We start from the raw sequence: 16365 nt of genomic DNA on the forward strand, positions 1-16365 counted from the left end.
ACAAAGCGCTTAAACAATGAAAACAATACTCAATAAAGTATATACTTTAAAGATCAAGATAAAACTGATAACACAACAGGAGTTCCAGAACATCAAGGAAAAGCCTGAACAAATAAAAACGTCTTAAGATGTTTCTTGAAGGAGTCAGTAGATCATCAAACACAGAGGAAGATCGTTCCAAAGCTTAGGAGCAACAGCCTGGAAGGATTTCTCTCCTCTGGTCCTGAAGCGTGTTCAGGAACCATCAGTAGATTCTGATCCACAGACCTCAGAGCCCGAGCTGGGGTGTAAGTCTGGATCAGATCAGTGATGTAAGAAGGAGTCTGACCATGAATAGATCTGAAAGTAAGAACCAGAATTGTAAAGTTGATCCTGAAAGAAACTGGCATCCGGTGAAGAGTTTTAAGGTTTGGAAAAATGTGAGTTTGAAGTAGATTCATACCATATTTAATACGTATTAGATCAGTTACATTTGTTCATAATCCACTGTAATTTACTCACCATTTGAAGAATCATAGCTCCAGACCTGGGGTGTTTCCCAATCTCCACTGCTCTCTTATCTTTTCCGTCCCTCTCACTGATTTGTGGAACCAAGCGACAACAGATCCATGTTCTTATTTCAGTCACAAGACCGTCGTCTTATCATCAGAACCTCTTGGTCTGGCCCAGGGTGTCCCGCATCTGGGTAAGTGTTCTTTGATCTTGTTTTTTTAAGGGTTTTATGAATCACTATCGTAGCTCAACGAGTCATTGGGACTTTCATAGTGGACATCAAAAGGAAATAAAGAAATATACGGTGGACGACTCAAACAATGGTGCCCCATCGTGGGTCTGGGTACCGGTCCGTGAGGTTTTTGTTATCGGACAACACACAAAGAAAATGCAATTTGTTTTGTCGATTATTACTGTCTGAATGTGTTTTGTTCTGAAAAAAGATGGTATTTCCTTTGTCGTAAATTTAGCCTGCTGCTCTTGACGCGTCAAAATGCAAGTTTAAGTCAAGTTAATTTTTTTTAAATGAACCTGTTTTTATCTGAAGGTCCGTCCGTGAATATAATGCCGACATAATACTAACTAATACTAGCAAAAAATGTTGGGGACCCCAGCAGATGGGCATTTATGGATATCTGTACAGATACACGTATATATTTGCAAATTATTTCACGCATTTACAAAGCTTTAGCAACAATAATAACCACATTCCTGCACTATTTATAATCCATGCGTTTGTGTCTTCTCGTTTAGACCTTTATTTTCATGTCTTAACAAGAAGGATCTGTCTCGCCTGCAGTTAATACAAAACTCTTCAGCAAGAATTCTGAGCTGCTCTAGTAGAAGAACTCACATTTCTCCAAACCCTAAAACTCTTCACTGGCTGCCAGTTTCTTTCAGGATCAATTTTAAAATTCTGGTTCTTACTTTCAGATCTATTCATGGTCAGACCTTCCATCAGTGATCTGATCCAGACTTACACCCCAGCTCGGGCTCTGAGGTCTGTGGATCAGAATCTACTTGACGGTTCCTGAACACGGTTCCATCTCCCTCTGTGTTTGATGATCTACTGACTCCTTCAAGAAACATCTTAAGACATTTTTATTTGTTCAGGCCTTTCAGTGATTTTCTAGGACTCCTGTTTTTGTCTTATATTCTCTTGGCCTTTTAGAGTTTTTCAAATGTGTATCTATTTCTAACTGTGTTTTGAGTTTGATTGCTCAAGTGCTTTGTGACCCTGGTCTCGAAAGGCGCTTTACAAATAACACTTTTTAAGCACAAATAAAAATGTCTTGATATGTTTCCTGAAGGAGTCAGTAGATCATCAAACACAGAGGAAGATCGTTCCAAAGCTTAGGAGCAACAGTCTGGAAGGATTTCTCTCCTCTGGAGAAGGTCAAAACCATAACAGAAATGAGGCAACGAACTGCAGGTTTGGATATTTGAACAGCTTTTAATTACAACATACATTTGGGTGAAGCACCGACGAGCCCAGCAGGATTCCTAAGCTCCAGTAGTCCTCGTCTAGGAGGAAGCTAACGGCCGTGTAAATGTCGGACCCGATGTCACAAAGCTTTAAAACAAGAGCCACTATGGCCATGACGCGGTCCTTAGTCACAGACATGTTTGAAGTTTCACAACTCGGTGTTCTGAGCGAATTAAACTGAAACTAAAAAAGCAGCTCAAAGTTCACCAGAGAAACAGAACTTCCTTCCCAATCGACCTCAGCTGGGTCATTTAGATAAGGATGCCTCTTGACTTGTTGAGATCATACAGGTCTGCATTGGCGAATAATTTTCTTATGTCCACCTGAGGCCGCCATAGTTTTAGAGGACCTCTACTGTACCGTTACTACTCTGTACCTATTAGTAACCAAAATTGTAGTTTGTAGATTGAGAAGTTTAATTCATTCTCAACACCTTCTAGCTTCTTATAGTACAGTTTTGATCCGTTTCTTCTGATATCCGTGCTTTTAGTAACTTTGTCTTAGCCTTTAAATCGACGTCCATTTGGAAGACACATTTGCGCCGAGCTTTAACTTCCTGGCTGATGTTGCTTCAATATTTCCATTTAAAAAAAAAAAAAGTAGTTTGCATTCCAGAGGTCAAAACTATTCCTTAGCAAACGAAATTCAGGAGGGAAATGATGCAACTGGGCGACGGTTTGAATCTTTAAACATCTTATATTTCAATTAAACAACATTTATTTGGGTGAAGATGACACTTTTGAAAACACAAATTAAATGTCTGTTCCATTGTTTGGATTGACTGAAACAAACTTCAGAACTTTTCAAAATTTTTCTACCCAGGTCTATCAACCTTGTCAACTGTAAAATATTTTGGCCTGTGCAAGCATCCTTTTATTACGCAGTTCAATTTGTGGCGTGTTCATGCTGCGGTTCATGCTTCGTGTCTCGCCGCTCAAGGCGACTCTGCTGGGAGCCTCCTCGTCTGACAGAACACTGGACCTTAACTGCAGGCTCAAGGCCACTCTATTGGAATCCTCTTCTGTAAGTGATGGATCACGAGTGCTCTCCTGTTCCTCTTCTTGCTCTGTTTTTTTGAAGTGGTTAGGATGGCAATACGTGTAGTAGATCATCATAATTATCAGCCCAAGTATGTTACAAACCACAACACAAACTGTGAGAACGAAGTGTTGGCTGCTGAAATATTGCAGGGGGGAGAACCATTTCCAGCCCACGATGACGCACAAGACCAGGTTGTCCACCAGCCTGAGGATTTGATATACAGTAGCTTCCAGCCTGGTCCGTCCTTCGACCACGTTGAACCAGTTGAAGTACCAAATTAGAGCCACAGTTGATCGGTAAAGACACTCCCCTGCAGGTGTGTCCATCAGGCTGGTCTTCAGACGGCAGGCTACGACGAAAAACACCAACCACCAGCAGAGGAAGTGTGTCACGATGTAGCAGCGAAACACTGAGGCGAACAAGGCGAGGGACGAGATGCGTGAGGCGATGAGGAAGAAGTTCCAGATGAGGTAGACGATCGAAGATGGAATCGACTGTTGTTTCTTTTCAGGCTGGAAGTTGCGCAGACATCGGTGAAATAAGGTCACACCAAAAGCTGTGGTGAAGACGGAGAAGGCCAACTTCAGAGCTGGAAAAAAAAGGGGTTTGTATAGTAAGTAAGTCATTTTTATTTGTACAGCGCTTTTCCAGACCAGGGTCACAAAGCGCTTAAACAATGAAAACAATACTCGATAAAGTATATACTTTAAAGGTCAAGATAACACTGATAACACAACAGGAGTTCCAGAAAATCAAGGAAAAGCCTGAACAAATAAAAACGTCTTAAGATGTTTCTTAAAGGAGTCAGTAGACTCCATTAAGCGCAAAGAGAGGAAGATCGTTCCAAAGCTTAGGAGCAACAGCCTGGAAGGATTTCTCTCCTCTGGTCCTGAACCGTGTTCAGGAACCATCAGTAGATTCTGATCCACAGACCTCAGAGCCCAAGCTGGGGTGTAAGGCTGGATCAGATCACTGATGTAAGGTGTAGTCTGACCATGAATAGATCTGAAAGTAAGAACCAGAATTTTAAAGTTGATCCTGAAAGAAACTGGAAGCCAGTGAAGAGTTTTAAGGATCGGAGAAATGTGAGTTCTTCTACTAGAGCGGTTCAGAATTCTCGCTGCAGAGTTCTGAATCAACTGCAGGCGAGACAGATCCTTCTTGTTAAGACATGAAAACAAACTGTTACAATAGTCTAGGCGAGAAGAAACAAACGCATGGATTACAAGCTCCAGATCATGTTCCGACAATATTTTCCTAAGTTTAGAGATTTTTTTCAGTTGAAGGAAACAGTTTATGGTCAGTTTCCTGCAGTGTTGAACTAGAGACATGTATTTATCAAATACAACACCCAGGTTTCTCAGGCTCAGTTTGACAGACTGACTTAAGTCACCCAAGTACTGACTCAACCCTGGAATCTCATCATCAGGAGCAATCACCAGAGTTTGGCTGCTGCCTCAGTCTGTCTGATCTTGTTGTGTTGAACACAAAGGTGATTCGTCAAAGACAGAAGATTGGGAAAAGTGAACCAGTCGTAGTGATCATCCATTACCAGTACTCGTGCCTAGCTGACCACGACGCAGATAGATGGTCAGCATTAGGACCAGTTGAGGACAGCTCTCCGAATAGGCCTCGAACAACGCCAGAAGTCCAATGTCATGTTGCAAGAACCTTGCAAGTTGCTTCTCATTGCTGCTCATGTGAGTGAAGTGGAAGAACATCTTGACAATGGTACCTCTCCTGAAAAGTAAGAAGAGTTGAAGGTTGAATCAGTTGAAGGTTCCCGACATTGAATCTCCCTGTGTGTAGCCTTTCTTAGGGGATACATTATAATGTTTTTTTGAAGTGATGTGTTGAGGCTCCCGGTCCAGTGGAAGACCTCCTGTGTGGTTCCGGTTCCCAAGGCGGTGCACCCGAAGGAACCAAGCCACTTCAGACCAGTCGCTCTGTCGATCTGATGAAGACCTTGGAGAGGCTGGTACTCCGCGAGCTACGCACGACGGTGAGCTCTGCGTTGGATCCGCTGCAGTTCGCCTACAGGCCAAAGATGGGGGTGGATGACGCCGTCATCTACCTGCAGCACCGGGCACTGACTCATCTGGAAGCCGCCGGTAGCACTGTGAGAGTCATGTTTTTTGACTTCTCAAGTGCTTTCAACACCATCCAGCCGGCGCTGCTAAGGAAGAAGATGGAGGACGCAGGAGTTGGGACACAGCTGGCAGCATGGACGATGGACTACCTCACCAACAGGCCGCAGTATGTGAGGCTGCAGGACTGCAGGTCTGAGCTGACCATCTGCAGCACCGGGGTGCCTCAAGGGACAGTGCTGTCACCTTTCCTTTTTTCCCTCTACACGGCGGACTTTACCTATGACTCCAGCAGCTGTCACCTCCAGAAGTTTTCTGACGACTCGGCCATTGTGGGCTGCGTGTCTGGGGGGGGCGAGCTGGAGTATAGGTCAGTCATCAAGGACTTTGTTGACTGGTGTGAGAGCAACTACCTTTGCTTAAACACCGGTAAGACAAGGGAGATGGTGATTGACTTCAGGAAAAAGTCCCCACCACATCAACCGGTGAGCATCCAGGGCTCGGACATTGAGCTGGTGGACAGCTTCAAATACCTGGGTGTTCACCTCAACAATAAACTGAACTGGTCCACACACATCAACGCCGTGTACAAGAAGGACCGAAGTCGCCTCCACCTCCTGGGGAGACTGAGGTCCTTCGGAGTGTGCAGACCACTTCTAAGGACCTTTTATGACTCTGTGGTAGCCTCTGCTATCCACTACGCTGTGGTCTGCTGGGGAGCAGGCAGCACGGACCGGGAGAGGAAGAGACTGAACAGGCTGGTCACGAGGGCCGGCTCTGTCCTGGGCCGCTCGCTGGACTCGGTGGAGGAGGTGGGAGAGAGGAGGACACTCTCCAGACTACCCTTCATCAGGGACAACACTCTCCACCCACTGCACCTGACCGTGGAGGAGCAGCTCCTTCAGTGGCTCAGGCACCCCCAGTATAGGACGGAGCGTTATAGAAGGTCCTTCATCCCAACTGGTGTCAGGATATTTAACTCTCTACTTTAAATATCCTGATGCTAATCCGTAGTGTGTTTTTCCTCTCGTGTGTTTTATTTTATTTTTTACTTTACTTTTTTGTTTTCATTTTTATTTTATTTTATTCTATTGTATTTTGTTAATAGTGTTAAATTTCTAATTTTGTAAATAATTGTATATTTTTAAGATCTTTTTTATTTTATTTTGTATTATCTCTTTTATTTTTATTTTTTTCCTTGCACTTTATTTTTTTAAACTGCGCTGTTGTAAAAGTGTGTTTCCCCTCTGGGGATGAATAAAGCTTTTCTATTCTATTCTATTCATGAAACGGTTGATGAGGTATCATGATACAGTGTCTTCATTTTGAAAGGCCACTAGATGTCACTCTCTACTTTATAATCGTTGGTTCTGATCTACTAACTCAATCATACTTGGAGCGCCATCTAGTGGTATTTCAAAATAAAGAAACCCTACAGACAGACATCCTGTGATGTCTATCTGTAGGGTTTTTTTTTTTTGTTTTTAATTGTTCTGGACTGGCGTTCCCATGGTAACAACGCTGACCACTGAAGTCGTAGACACAGTTTTGTCTACAGTATGCTATAAGTGAGGGCATCGTACGTACGATTGGACTGCATTCAACTCTGGATATGGTTCTATAAAAAAACAACTCCAATGAAAATGGAATTGTACACTATTTCCAGACCCTCTTAACTGCCATCACATGTAGCTTCCTTACCCTATATCTGCGCATAACCTAAAAGAAGAAGTACATCTCGGAGCTTTCCTAACGTTCTTGAGAGATATGAAGTGCTAAAGGTCCAGTTACATGGAGGATCCCGTTGATGATTCATCAGAAAAGATTATAAAAGTGGACCCACCTGTAGAAGACGTCCAGCTGGAAGATATGAAGAACAGCCAGCTGCCGGAGACTCAAGACTTTTTCGATGTTTTGGAAATCAGTCTTGGACCAGAGCCAGCTGAAGGTATGGACCAGCACCGACGAGCCCAGAAGAATGAATAGCAGGATTCCTAAGCTCCAGTAGTCCTTCTCTAGGAGGAAGTTAACGGCCGTGTAAATGTCGGACCCGATGTCACCGACGATGAGAAACAGACCAAAGGCAGAAAGTATGAAGTCTCTCTTTAAAAACCGAGCCATGGTTTAAGTTTCTTCTCGTAATGTGTGAAAACGAAAATAAAGAAGACGCTCAGAGAATGTGACGCAACCATTGAACTGTTAACCCTTCACAGGTGCTGCTGGAAATTCTTCTCTGGAACTTTCTGAGCGGAGTTTTGTCTGGTTTGATTCATGGCTGTTCAATGCGTTTGAACGGTTGTTAATCGGACCATAAGGGGTTCTAGATCATGATGATGCGAGGCCCTCCAGCCGGGCATTCGTAGAACCGTGGTTACCCCGGGTTTCCCACTCGCTTAATACAAGTGAAAACCAAGACTTTTTAAATATGTTTTGAATTAAATCTGAGAACTACTCGACAAACGCCACAATAACTGATAGAATTTTTTTTTTTTTAAATCATTGAACTCAACAATTTCTATAAGAAAGGAAAAAAAAAATGTTTAATCTAATAATTGAATACCATAATTTCTATATTGAAAGATTTCTTTTTCGAATAATATAATTTAAAGACTTGATTGTATTTACCTTTTTTTTAATATATAAAGAGTTCATTATTCTATTTCCAATAAAATGTTTTTTGTTCTACTGCACAAGTGAATTTCCCCGCTGTAAGTAATTAAGTAATTTTTATTTGTATAGCGCTTTTCCAGACCAGGGTAATCTAAAATACATCTTAAGTATGTATTTTAGATTATTTTAGAATTAAAAAATCTATGAATAAATAAATATTTAATTTAGAACATTTATTTTCCAATTAACAAAAACAAATCCAACCTTTCAATATAAAAAATATTGAATTCAATTGTGATTAAATGTCAATCAGTAAATTCTTATTTAAAATAAATTAATAAATGTTACCAGATATTTTTAAGATTTAAAATTAACTTAAAAATAACATCACCTCCTCACATGAGACAATAATGCCTCGTTTTATATCTATTTATTTAATACAAAGATTTTTACAACACAATGATGACAGAAAAGTGTTTTATTTATTGTGAAATGTCAACGGAAACAGAGCAGTGTAACAATATTTGGATACAATTGTTTATGAAAAGAGCAGCAGATAAAGGCGTCACGGATCAATGATTGTAACAATGGACTTCAAAAAAGTGTACAAAAGTACACAAAGTGTATTGAAATATAACATTAGATCTTCATTATCTAAAGAGGTAAAATACAACTTTTATTTTCCACTTGTTTAAGAGGAACTTCATCAGAGGAAGACGCTTCAGTCGCTACATTCAAAACACAAAATGAAATATAAATATTCACATTTTCCCTGAATATAGTTTGTTTTCATGCGTTTACTGATCGGCCACAACATTATGACCACTGATGTCGATGACATCTTGTCACCATGGCAACCGAGAGGTTCTGGCATATTCAACAAATTCTTAGCTAGAGTTTTGCTGACATAACCAGTGAATGCTAATGCATGCTAACAACCACGCATAAGCTAACGGTGACGCATGTTGGCTCCTAGTGACCTTTGAACGAATACAGTTTTTAAAGGAGGTTTTAAAAATCTAAAGTTAACTAGTAATCGGATCTTTATGTCCTGCTGAGGCCCCCTTAGTGAGAACCTCTCCTCTTACTCGAGGGCCATATTGAACATTGTTATCCTCATATTGTGACAATATTATTTTTGTTAAATAAAAATTTGAGTGGCCAAAGATATTATTTTTTTATTGCAGGACAAAATATTAATTCTTTAACCAGGGGTCTCAAAGTCAACCGGACGGGGACGGGGGGGCGGGGGGCACCTACGGGTCAATTCCTGTAGAGGCTTGGAAGTCATTCAGCAGTTTTTTCTGAACGTCTTTGATCCTGATTTTTATTTTTTTTAAAACCTTATAGTTTGTCGTTTAATGTTTTATGGATTTATGTGTGGTTTCTGTGTGAATTTTGACCATTTTTGTCCAATTTTAAGTAACATTTTCTTGTATATATAATTCTTTCTTAACTTTATAATCAAAGCTACATTATGAAAACAAGTGGGGGCCTTACCAAGTAGCGTGTAGCAAAGTAGTTCATACAAAACTCTGCAGCGAGAATTCTGCCCTGCTCTAGTAGGAGAACTCACATTTCACCGATCCTTAAAACTCAATTTTAAAGTTTTTGTATGAATTTTAGTACCGTTTTGTTTATTTAGGCACGTTGTCACCCTGGTCTGTGAAAGGCGACCCTGAAGGCAACATTTCTTGCTTCGTGCCACATTGCTCAAGTTAAAAATAACCTCACACAGTTGGAGAGAATTTGCTACCAAAGCCATTGTCCAAAAATAGCTTGTTGATGATGCTGCGAAAACAGTCGATTCTAAAATTAATGTTGGAAAGTTATTCAATAGAAACATACGGTACAATCATCTCCTGTGCATAACAAATTTAAAATGGTGGCGACACGCTCTAAAATGTCATGTTTCTTCATATATTTTAAAGCGTGTTGGCGTGGCGACCAGGTGGTCATAATGATGTGGCCGACTGGTTTATGTTAGTGAAATAAAGTGTAACGTACATCTTAACTATTAAAGTGAACGTCGAGTTCAAAACTGGGATTAACGAATAGCTTAAGTCAAACCTGAGTCACCCTTGAAGGCACAGTTTCAACACATCCCACAGACCTACAGGAGACAGTCTGGACCTACAAGGATCTACAAGTGGTTTTCGGCGTCCGACTGCAGCGAGTAGAAATGCGAGGCGCTCTGAGCCATTCGTTTGTTGAGGAACGCTTTGGAAGAGGCGACGCCGTCCTGGATGGAAACGTTCCTGAAGGAAACTTCCGCGTCCGGATGATCTAGGGGCCGGTCCGGGTCCCTCTTGGGGGGCCGCCAGAGCTTGGGGTGGAAGCAGCAGTAGTAGAGGGTTTTGAAGAGCAACCCCAGGAGGTAGATGAGAGGGAGCGCGATGACCAGGGCCAGGGCGTACGGCTCGCTCAGCTCCGGGTCGCGGTACGACCACCAGGTGGCGAGCAGGATCCCGCTGTCGACGGTGATGAGGGCGTGGTAGATGACGCTGCGGCCCCGGGTTCGGCCCTCGGCCACGTTGAACCAGCTGAAGTACCAGATGAGGCCGACGGTGGCGCGGTAGAGCCACTCGCCGGTCACCGTGTCCATGAACTCCGTCCTCTGGCGCCACACCCACATGACGAACACCGACCAGACCAGCAGGCAGTGGACGGCGATGTAGCCCTGCAGGACGGAGGCGAACAGGGCCAGCGACACCACCCGGGGGGAGATGAGCAGCAGGTTCCACAGGAAGTAGATGAGCGAGGCGGCCCAGCCCTGCTTGGCCTTGTCGGGGAGGAAGGAGCGCAGGGAGCGATGGTAGTCCAGCACCATCCAGGCGATGGAGGTGGTGGACGCCGCGATGCTCACGACTGCGGGGAAACAAAACAAAGTCAACACATTGATCTAGACCAGGGGTCGGGAACCTTTTTGACTCAGAGAGCCATGAAAGCAAAATATTTGGAAATTTATTTCAGTGAGAGCCATATAAATAATATTCAGATGTAAGAATCTGTGCTTGACACGAATTCAAGCCCTTTTCCTTTGTTCATCAAAATCAACAAAGAATTCAGACGGGTTCATCCCTTTCCATGCCTCCATTTCAATATGTCCATCATATTTAAATGAAGCTCAAGACTAAAATTTCTCCATTTCTGTGTTCATGAAAAAACAAAAACAAATGAAAACATGAATTCAAACTAACAGTTTATATTTGTTAATTTTAAACATGTCTGATATGAATCACACAAGTGGATTAATTAAATTTCAGATGAAGTTTAACGAGAATAAAACTGTTCATCAGTAACTTCACATCATCATCGCTTTGTCTGATCGTCTCTGACGTCATTAGAATGTGTCTCACCTGCACCTGTTTAACGTGTTTGTGTTTCTGCGTATTCTTATTATATTCGTGAGATAAAGTTAATTTACAAATAGTCATCATGTGATGGTGTATTAATGCAAGTGTGTTTTAAGAACGCGATCACAAAAGGAAAACCAGCATTTGTTGCGCTTTCATTGAAACCTGCAGCTTAACTTTGATGGACCTGACGTCATGTTTCTGTGACTCTAGAGAAGAACCTGAAGCGATCAAACGCGCATTATTTTGTTCAATATATTATTTAAGAAAAACAAGCTTATAATTCTATATCGTTTTTCTGAATTGCGTAAAATGACTGTCGCACGTTTTGCTCTTTTTATTCTCGATTCATATGATCTTTTCCGTGCGTTCAGTGGAAGAGGCAGGAGCTCTGATTGGCTGCAATAACCATTTGATTGACATGCACAGCAGCCAATCAGAGCTCTCTTTACTATTTTCTTATATCATATTTTATTAAATCACGCGATCTACTCGCAACAGCTTCGCGATCGACCGGTCGATCAACGTATTGTCCACCCCTGAAACAAGTGATAATATTTTATGTTTTATCTGAAAAGCCGAAATCTGCGAGCCAGATGCAATCATCAAAAGAGCCACAGGTTCCCGACCCCTGATCTAGGGATTTAACAAAATATATATATAATATACAAGTCAAATATGACGTTTTTTTCACAATACTGTATCGATATTCAAAAGTATTCGTTTTTTTTCTTATTATTTTATCAAAAAAAGTTCTTTCAACCAATTTTTTTTTTGTATTATATTGTTTGGAGCAACTTATTTAACAACTTAAAAAAAAACAACTGTACAAAAGCACTTTGATCGCTTTCAAATTAACTTTTTTATTATAGTTTATATCAGTTATTTTATTGTTTATATTTCAATAAAGTGTGTATAAATAATTCGATATTTGATTTACAATTAAAATGCTAATATGTATCGCATTTGTTCATGGTTCATGTTGCAATTAAACTTCCGGCCTCTAGATGGCAGCAGTTATTACGTTCTTCATAGTAAGAGGTACAATTAAATCCTGCGATGACTGAGGACAAGAGGATACAGTGACTGCAGCAGCTTTTAAAGCTGATGTTTGGACATATTTTGGTTTCAAAACGAATGAAAACAGTTACGACTTCGTCAAGAGTCATGTGGTCTGTGAATACTGCAACACCAGAGTAAAGTACTCGACAATACTACAAATATATCCTTGATACTACATTATCACACTATATCGTATCATTGACCATGTGATATGTCTTATATCGACGGATTTTTACATATAAACACTTCTACTATTACGTTTTATATTAACAATTAAAATATTCACAGCATTGGTTCATGTTTGTGTTGCAATTAAAATTCCGGCCACTAGATGGCAGCAGTCATTATGTCCTCCGCAGCTAAAGAAACAATAAAAACCCTCAGAGATCCCCACGATGACTGAGAACAAGAGGATACAGTGACTCCAGTAGCTTTTAAAGCTGATGTTTGGACATATTTTGGTTTTAAAACAAATGAAAGCAGTTACGACTTCGTCAAGAGTCATGTGGTCTGTAAATTCTGCAACACCAGAGTCAAGTACTGGACAATACTACAAATATATCCTTGTTACTACAGTTCCACTATATATCGTATTGTTGCACCTGTATCGTGACATGTCTGGTGTCTCCAGATTCTTAAACACACCCACTAAATGACTCACTAAACTCGGGGCTCGACAGACTCACACTGAACCGTCCGGGCTCTGTTGGTTTGCAGCATGACGTAGATCATCAGGGTCAGCTGGGGGGCGCTCTCGCAGAAGGTCTCGATGAGCCTCAGCATGCTCAGGTCGTGGGTCAGGTACACGGCGTACTCCGAGCCCTCCTCTTTCCGCCACCACACCTTGAAGCCCTGACGGATGGCGGAGATGTGCCTGCGAGGACACGGACACGGCAGGAAGTTGTGAACGACGTGTCGGCCATTGTTAGCGAGGGAAACATCTGTACAGATGTTCACGTTGCTATGACGACCTACGACGCTGCTGGTGTACGATAGATTAGTAACTTTTATTTAATTATACAGACACTTTCATTTCGAGAAAAACTGAGGAACTGAAAAGGAATTTGCTTGTTGAGGGTTTTATACAAAAAGACAAAACGGAAATAATTGAAATATAATCTATGAAAGTAGTTTTGTTTCTTTATTATTAATTTCTATTTAAAGTTGTTTCAATAAAACAAAATGGTTTCAACACTTCTTTTTTTTAATTTAAACTGTTTTCTGGGTTTAAAGTATTTTTCGTGTTTTTGGATATTATGGTTAGAAATGTTTCAAATATTTAAATACAAAATAAAACAATAGCTTTCACATGAAGTTTGACCTCATGAGGGCCACTTACATTCAGGTCTGTAGTAGTTGTTGACATTTAGAATATCTGTTCCTTATCTTATCTTAAACACTGAAATCTTTTTGAGTTTAAAAAAAATTAAATTAAATTACTTTAATGTTGAGACAACCCTCCAGTGGTCCATGGAAGTTACTTGCCTGGCCAAAATTTGGCCCCTGGGCCTTGCATTCTTATTCTAAAGTCAATTTAAAATGTACCAGAATATAAAGTATTTATTATAATATGACTAATTTTACGTTTAAAGAAACTAATAAAAATACAAGTTTTTTTTATTATTAATAAACTCAGATTAAAATGTACCAGAATATAAAGTATTTATTATAATACGACTAATTTTACGTTTAAGGAAACTAATAAAAATATGTTTTTTTTATTATTAATAAACTCAGATTAAAATGTACCAGAATATAAAATATTTATTATAATATGACTCATTTTACGTTTAAGGAAACTAATAAAAATACACGTTTTTTTTTAATTATTAATAAACTCAGATTAAAATGTACCAGAATACAAAGTATTTATTACAATACGTCTCATTTTACGTTTAAGAAAACTAATAATAAATACAAGTTTTTTATTAATAAATAAACTCGGATTAAAATGTACCAGAATATATATAGATATATATATATAAGTTTTAATTATAAAATGTTCAAGTTTTATGTTTAAGAAAACTAATAATAAATACTTTTTTTTTTTTAATGGTTAAAAAAAAAAGTTTTGAAAACACTCTAAACAACTCAGTACCTGCACAAGAATCCCAGCTGAAACACGTGCAGGACGCACGACAGCTTGACTTTGTCCCCGAACAGAACCGAGCCTTGCTGCTCCCCTCGCTGAGCCCAGAACCCGGGCAGCTGGCGGTCGTACTTGAACCAGAACCAGCTGAACATCTGGACCACCACGGACGACGCCACCATCAGGCCGACCATCGCCCCGAACCACAGCAGGTTCCCGCGGACGTAGAACTCGGTGGCGACCCACACGTCCGAACCCCAGTCGATCAGGAAGGTGCACACGCCGATCACCGAGAAGGCGAAGTCCACCCAGGAGTACCTGGAGAGGTTCGCGCACTCCATGGTGGTGCGTTCAGGGACTACCTGTTGCTGCTGAAGCTAACGCGGCTAACGAGCTTCCCGTTAGTTTTTCCCTCCAACGCGACTCGGCGTTTCCTGACCCGTGAGGTGAGTCGCTTCATGGCGGCGGCGGGACCCCGTGAACTCACTGGTCCATGTTTTGATTTAGTGGAAACACTTCATTTAAGAGGAAACTGTGGTGAGTTTTTTCGGGGAAGTTTTAAAAAATAGCAGAACTTACGTGACACGCGCGAGACAAACAGGCGCTTCAAGCCCCGCCCCGCGCTTCAGGCCCCGCCCCTCGCCCGCAGGACCAGTTACTAGTGACGTGAAGAGAGACTGTAGAAATAAATCAATCATGTTTTTTTTTAAAAAATAAATCTGTATAAAGTTTTACACGTTTTATTTGTTTTTATCACAGACATTGGAAATAAATCGTCATTATAAAAAAAAAATGTATAGCTAGTTTTAGCAAAAGATATAGAAGTTTATAAATACTGTTGGATGTAAATCTACTAATATCTATTATACATATAATTATTTACTATTATAAATATTTTTTGATCAATTTATGTACACATATCTCGGTTAAGATTTCCAGGAATATTCCACGATTGTTTTTAAATAATAGTGCAAAAGATGTATACATTTTAAATGAAAATAATGTTGGATTATAAAGTCATATTTATTATACATACAATAATGTATTATTAAAAACTATTTTCATTCATTATTTTTCTACTTATCTTGGTTAACATACTGAAATTATTTATAGACTTATATTCCACAAACGTTTTCCAATTTCAGTTAGAAAGAAAAGGTGTTTAAAGGGGAAATAATGTTGGATGTTAATCTTTTTATATTTATTATACATACAATAATGTAGTATTAGAAACTATTTTTTTTCCTACGTATCTTGGTTAACATACTGAAATAATTAATCGACTTTTATTCCACAAGCGTTTTCAAATTTCAGTTGAAAAGATAAAGTTGTTTAAAAGGAAAATAATGTTGGATTTTAATCTTATAATATCTATTATACATTTAATAATGTACTATTCATCCGTATAAAAAATAAAACATTGTATTGCTAGTTTTTTAAACACAACAAAAGATATAGAAGTTTATAAATACTGTTGGATGTGAACCTTATAATATCTATTATACATATAATTATTTACTATTATAAATAATTTTTGATTAATTTATATACACATATCTCGGTTAACAAACTAACACTTTCCAGGGATATTCCACGATTGTTTTTAAATATTTGTGCAAAAGATGTATGGATTTTAAATGAAAATAATGTTGGATATTAATCTTGTTATTTATTAAACATACAATAATGTAATATTAGAAACTATTTTCATTAATTATTTTTCTACTTATCTTGGTTAACACTTCTGAAATAATTTATCGACTTACACTACCGTTCAAAAGTTTGGGGTCACCCAGAAAATTTTGTGTTTTCCATGAAAAGTCACACTTATTTACCACCATGAGTTGTAAAATGAATAGAAAATATAGTCAAGACATTGACAAGGTTAGAAATAATGATTTTTATTTGAAATAATATTTTTTTTCCTTCAAACTTTGCTTTCGTCAAAGAATCCTCTGTTTGCAGCAATTACAGCATTGCAGACCTTGGGCATTCTAGCTGTTAATTTGTTGAGGTAATCAGGAGAAATTTCACCCCATGCTTCTAGAAGCCCCTCCCACAAGTTGGATTGGCTGGATGGGCACTTCTTGCGTACCATACGGTCAAGCTGCTCCCACAACAGCTCAATGGGGTTTAGATCTG

At 39.6% G+C, this 16365-nt stretch overlaps 2 protein-coding genes across 2 annotated transcripts; both read right to left on the bottom strand.

Moving 5' to 3' along the window:
* Nucleotides 1–1948: 1948 nt before the first annotated feature.
* Nucleotides 1949–7276, bottom strand: LOC148083290 (XK-related protein 8-like). The gene is made up of 3 exons (XM_087785700.1): nucleotides 6950–7276; nucleotides 4572–4759; nucleotides 1949–3608 (listed from the first exon to the last, which is right to left on the bottom strand). The coding sequence occupies exons 1-3, from the start codon at nucleotides 7225–7227 to the stop codon at nucleotides 2815–2817; spliced, it is 1260 nt and encodes a 419-aa protein (XP_087641826.1). The 5' UTR covers nucleotides 7228–7276; the 3' UTR covers nucleotides 1949–2814.
* Nucleotides 7277–8197: 921 nt separating this feature from the next.
* On the bottom strand, nucleotides 8198–14870 carry xkr8.3 (XK related 8, tandem duplicate 3). Its single transcript, XM_087786465.1, has 3 exons — nucleotides 14233–14870; nucleotides 12821–13008; nucleotides 8198–10584 (listed from the first exon to the last, which is right to left on the bottom strand). Exons 1-3 carry the CDS (start codon nucleotides 14562–14564, stop codon nucleotides 9860–9862), a joined length of 1245 nt encoding a protein of 414 aa, XP_087642591.1. The 5' UTR covers nucleotides 14565–14870; the 3' UTR covers nucleotides 8198–9859.
* Between the last annotated feature and the right edge of the window lie 1495 nt (nucleotides 14871–16365).

The sequence above is a fragment of the Callionymus lyra genome, chromosome 3 (genome assembly GCF_982586985.1).
Source record: "Callionymus lyra chromosome 3, fCalLyr1.hap1.1, whole genome shotgun sequence".
Lineage (NCBI taxonomy): Eukaryota > Metazoa > Chordata > Actinopteri > Syngnathiformes > Callionymidae > Callionymus > Callionymus lyra.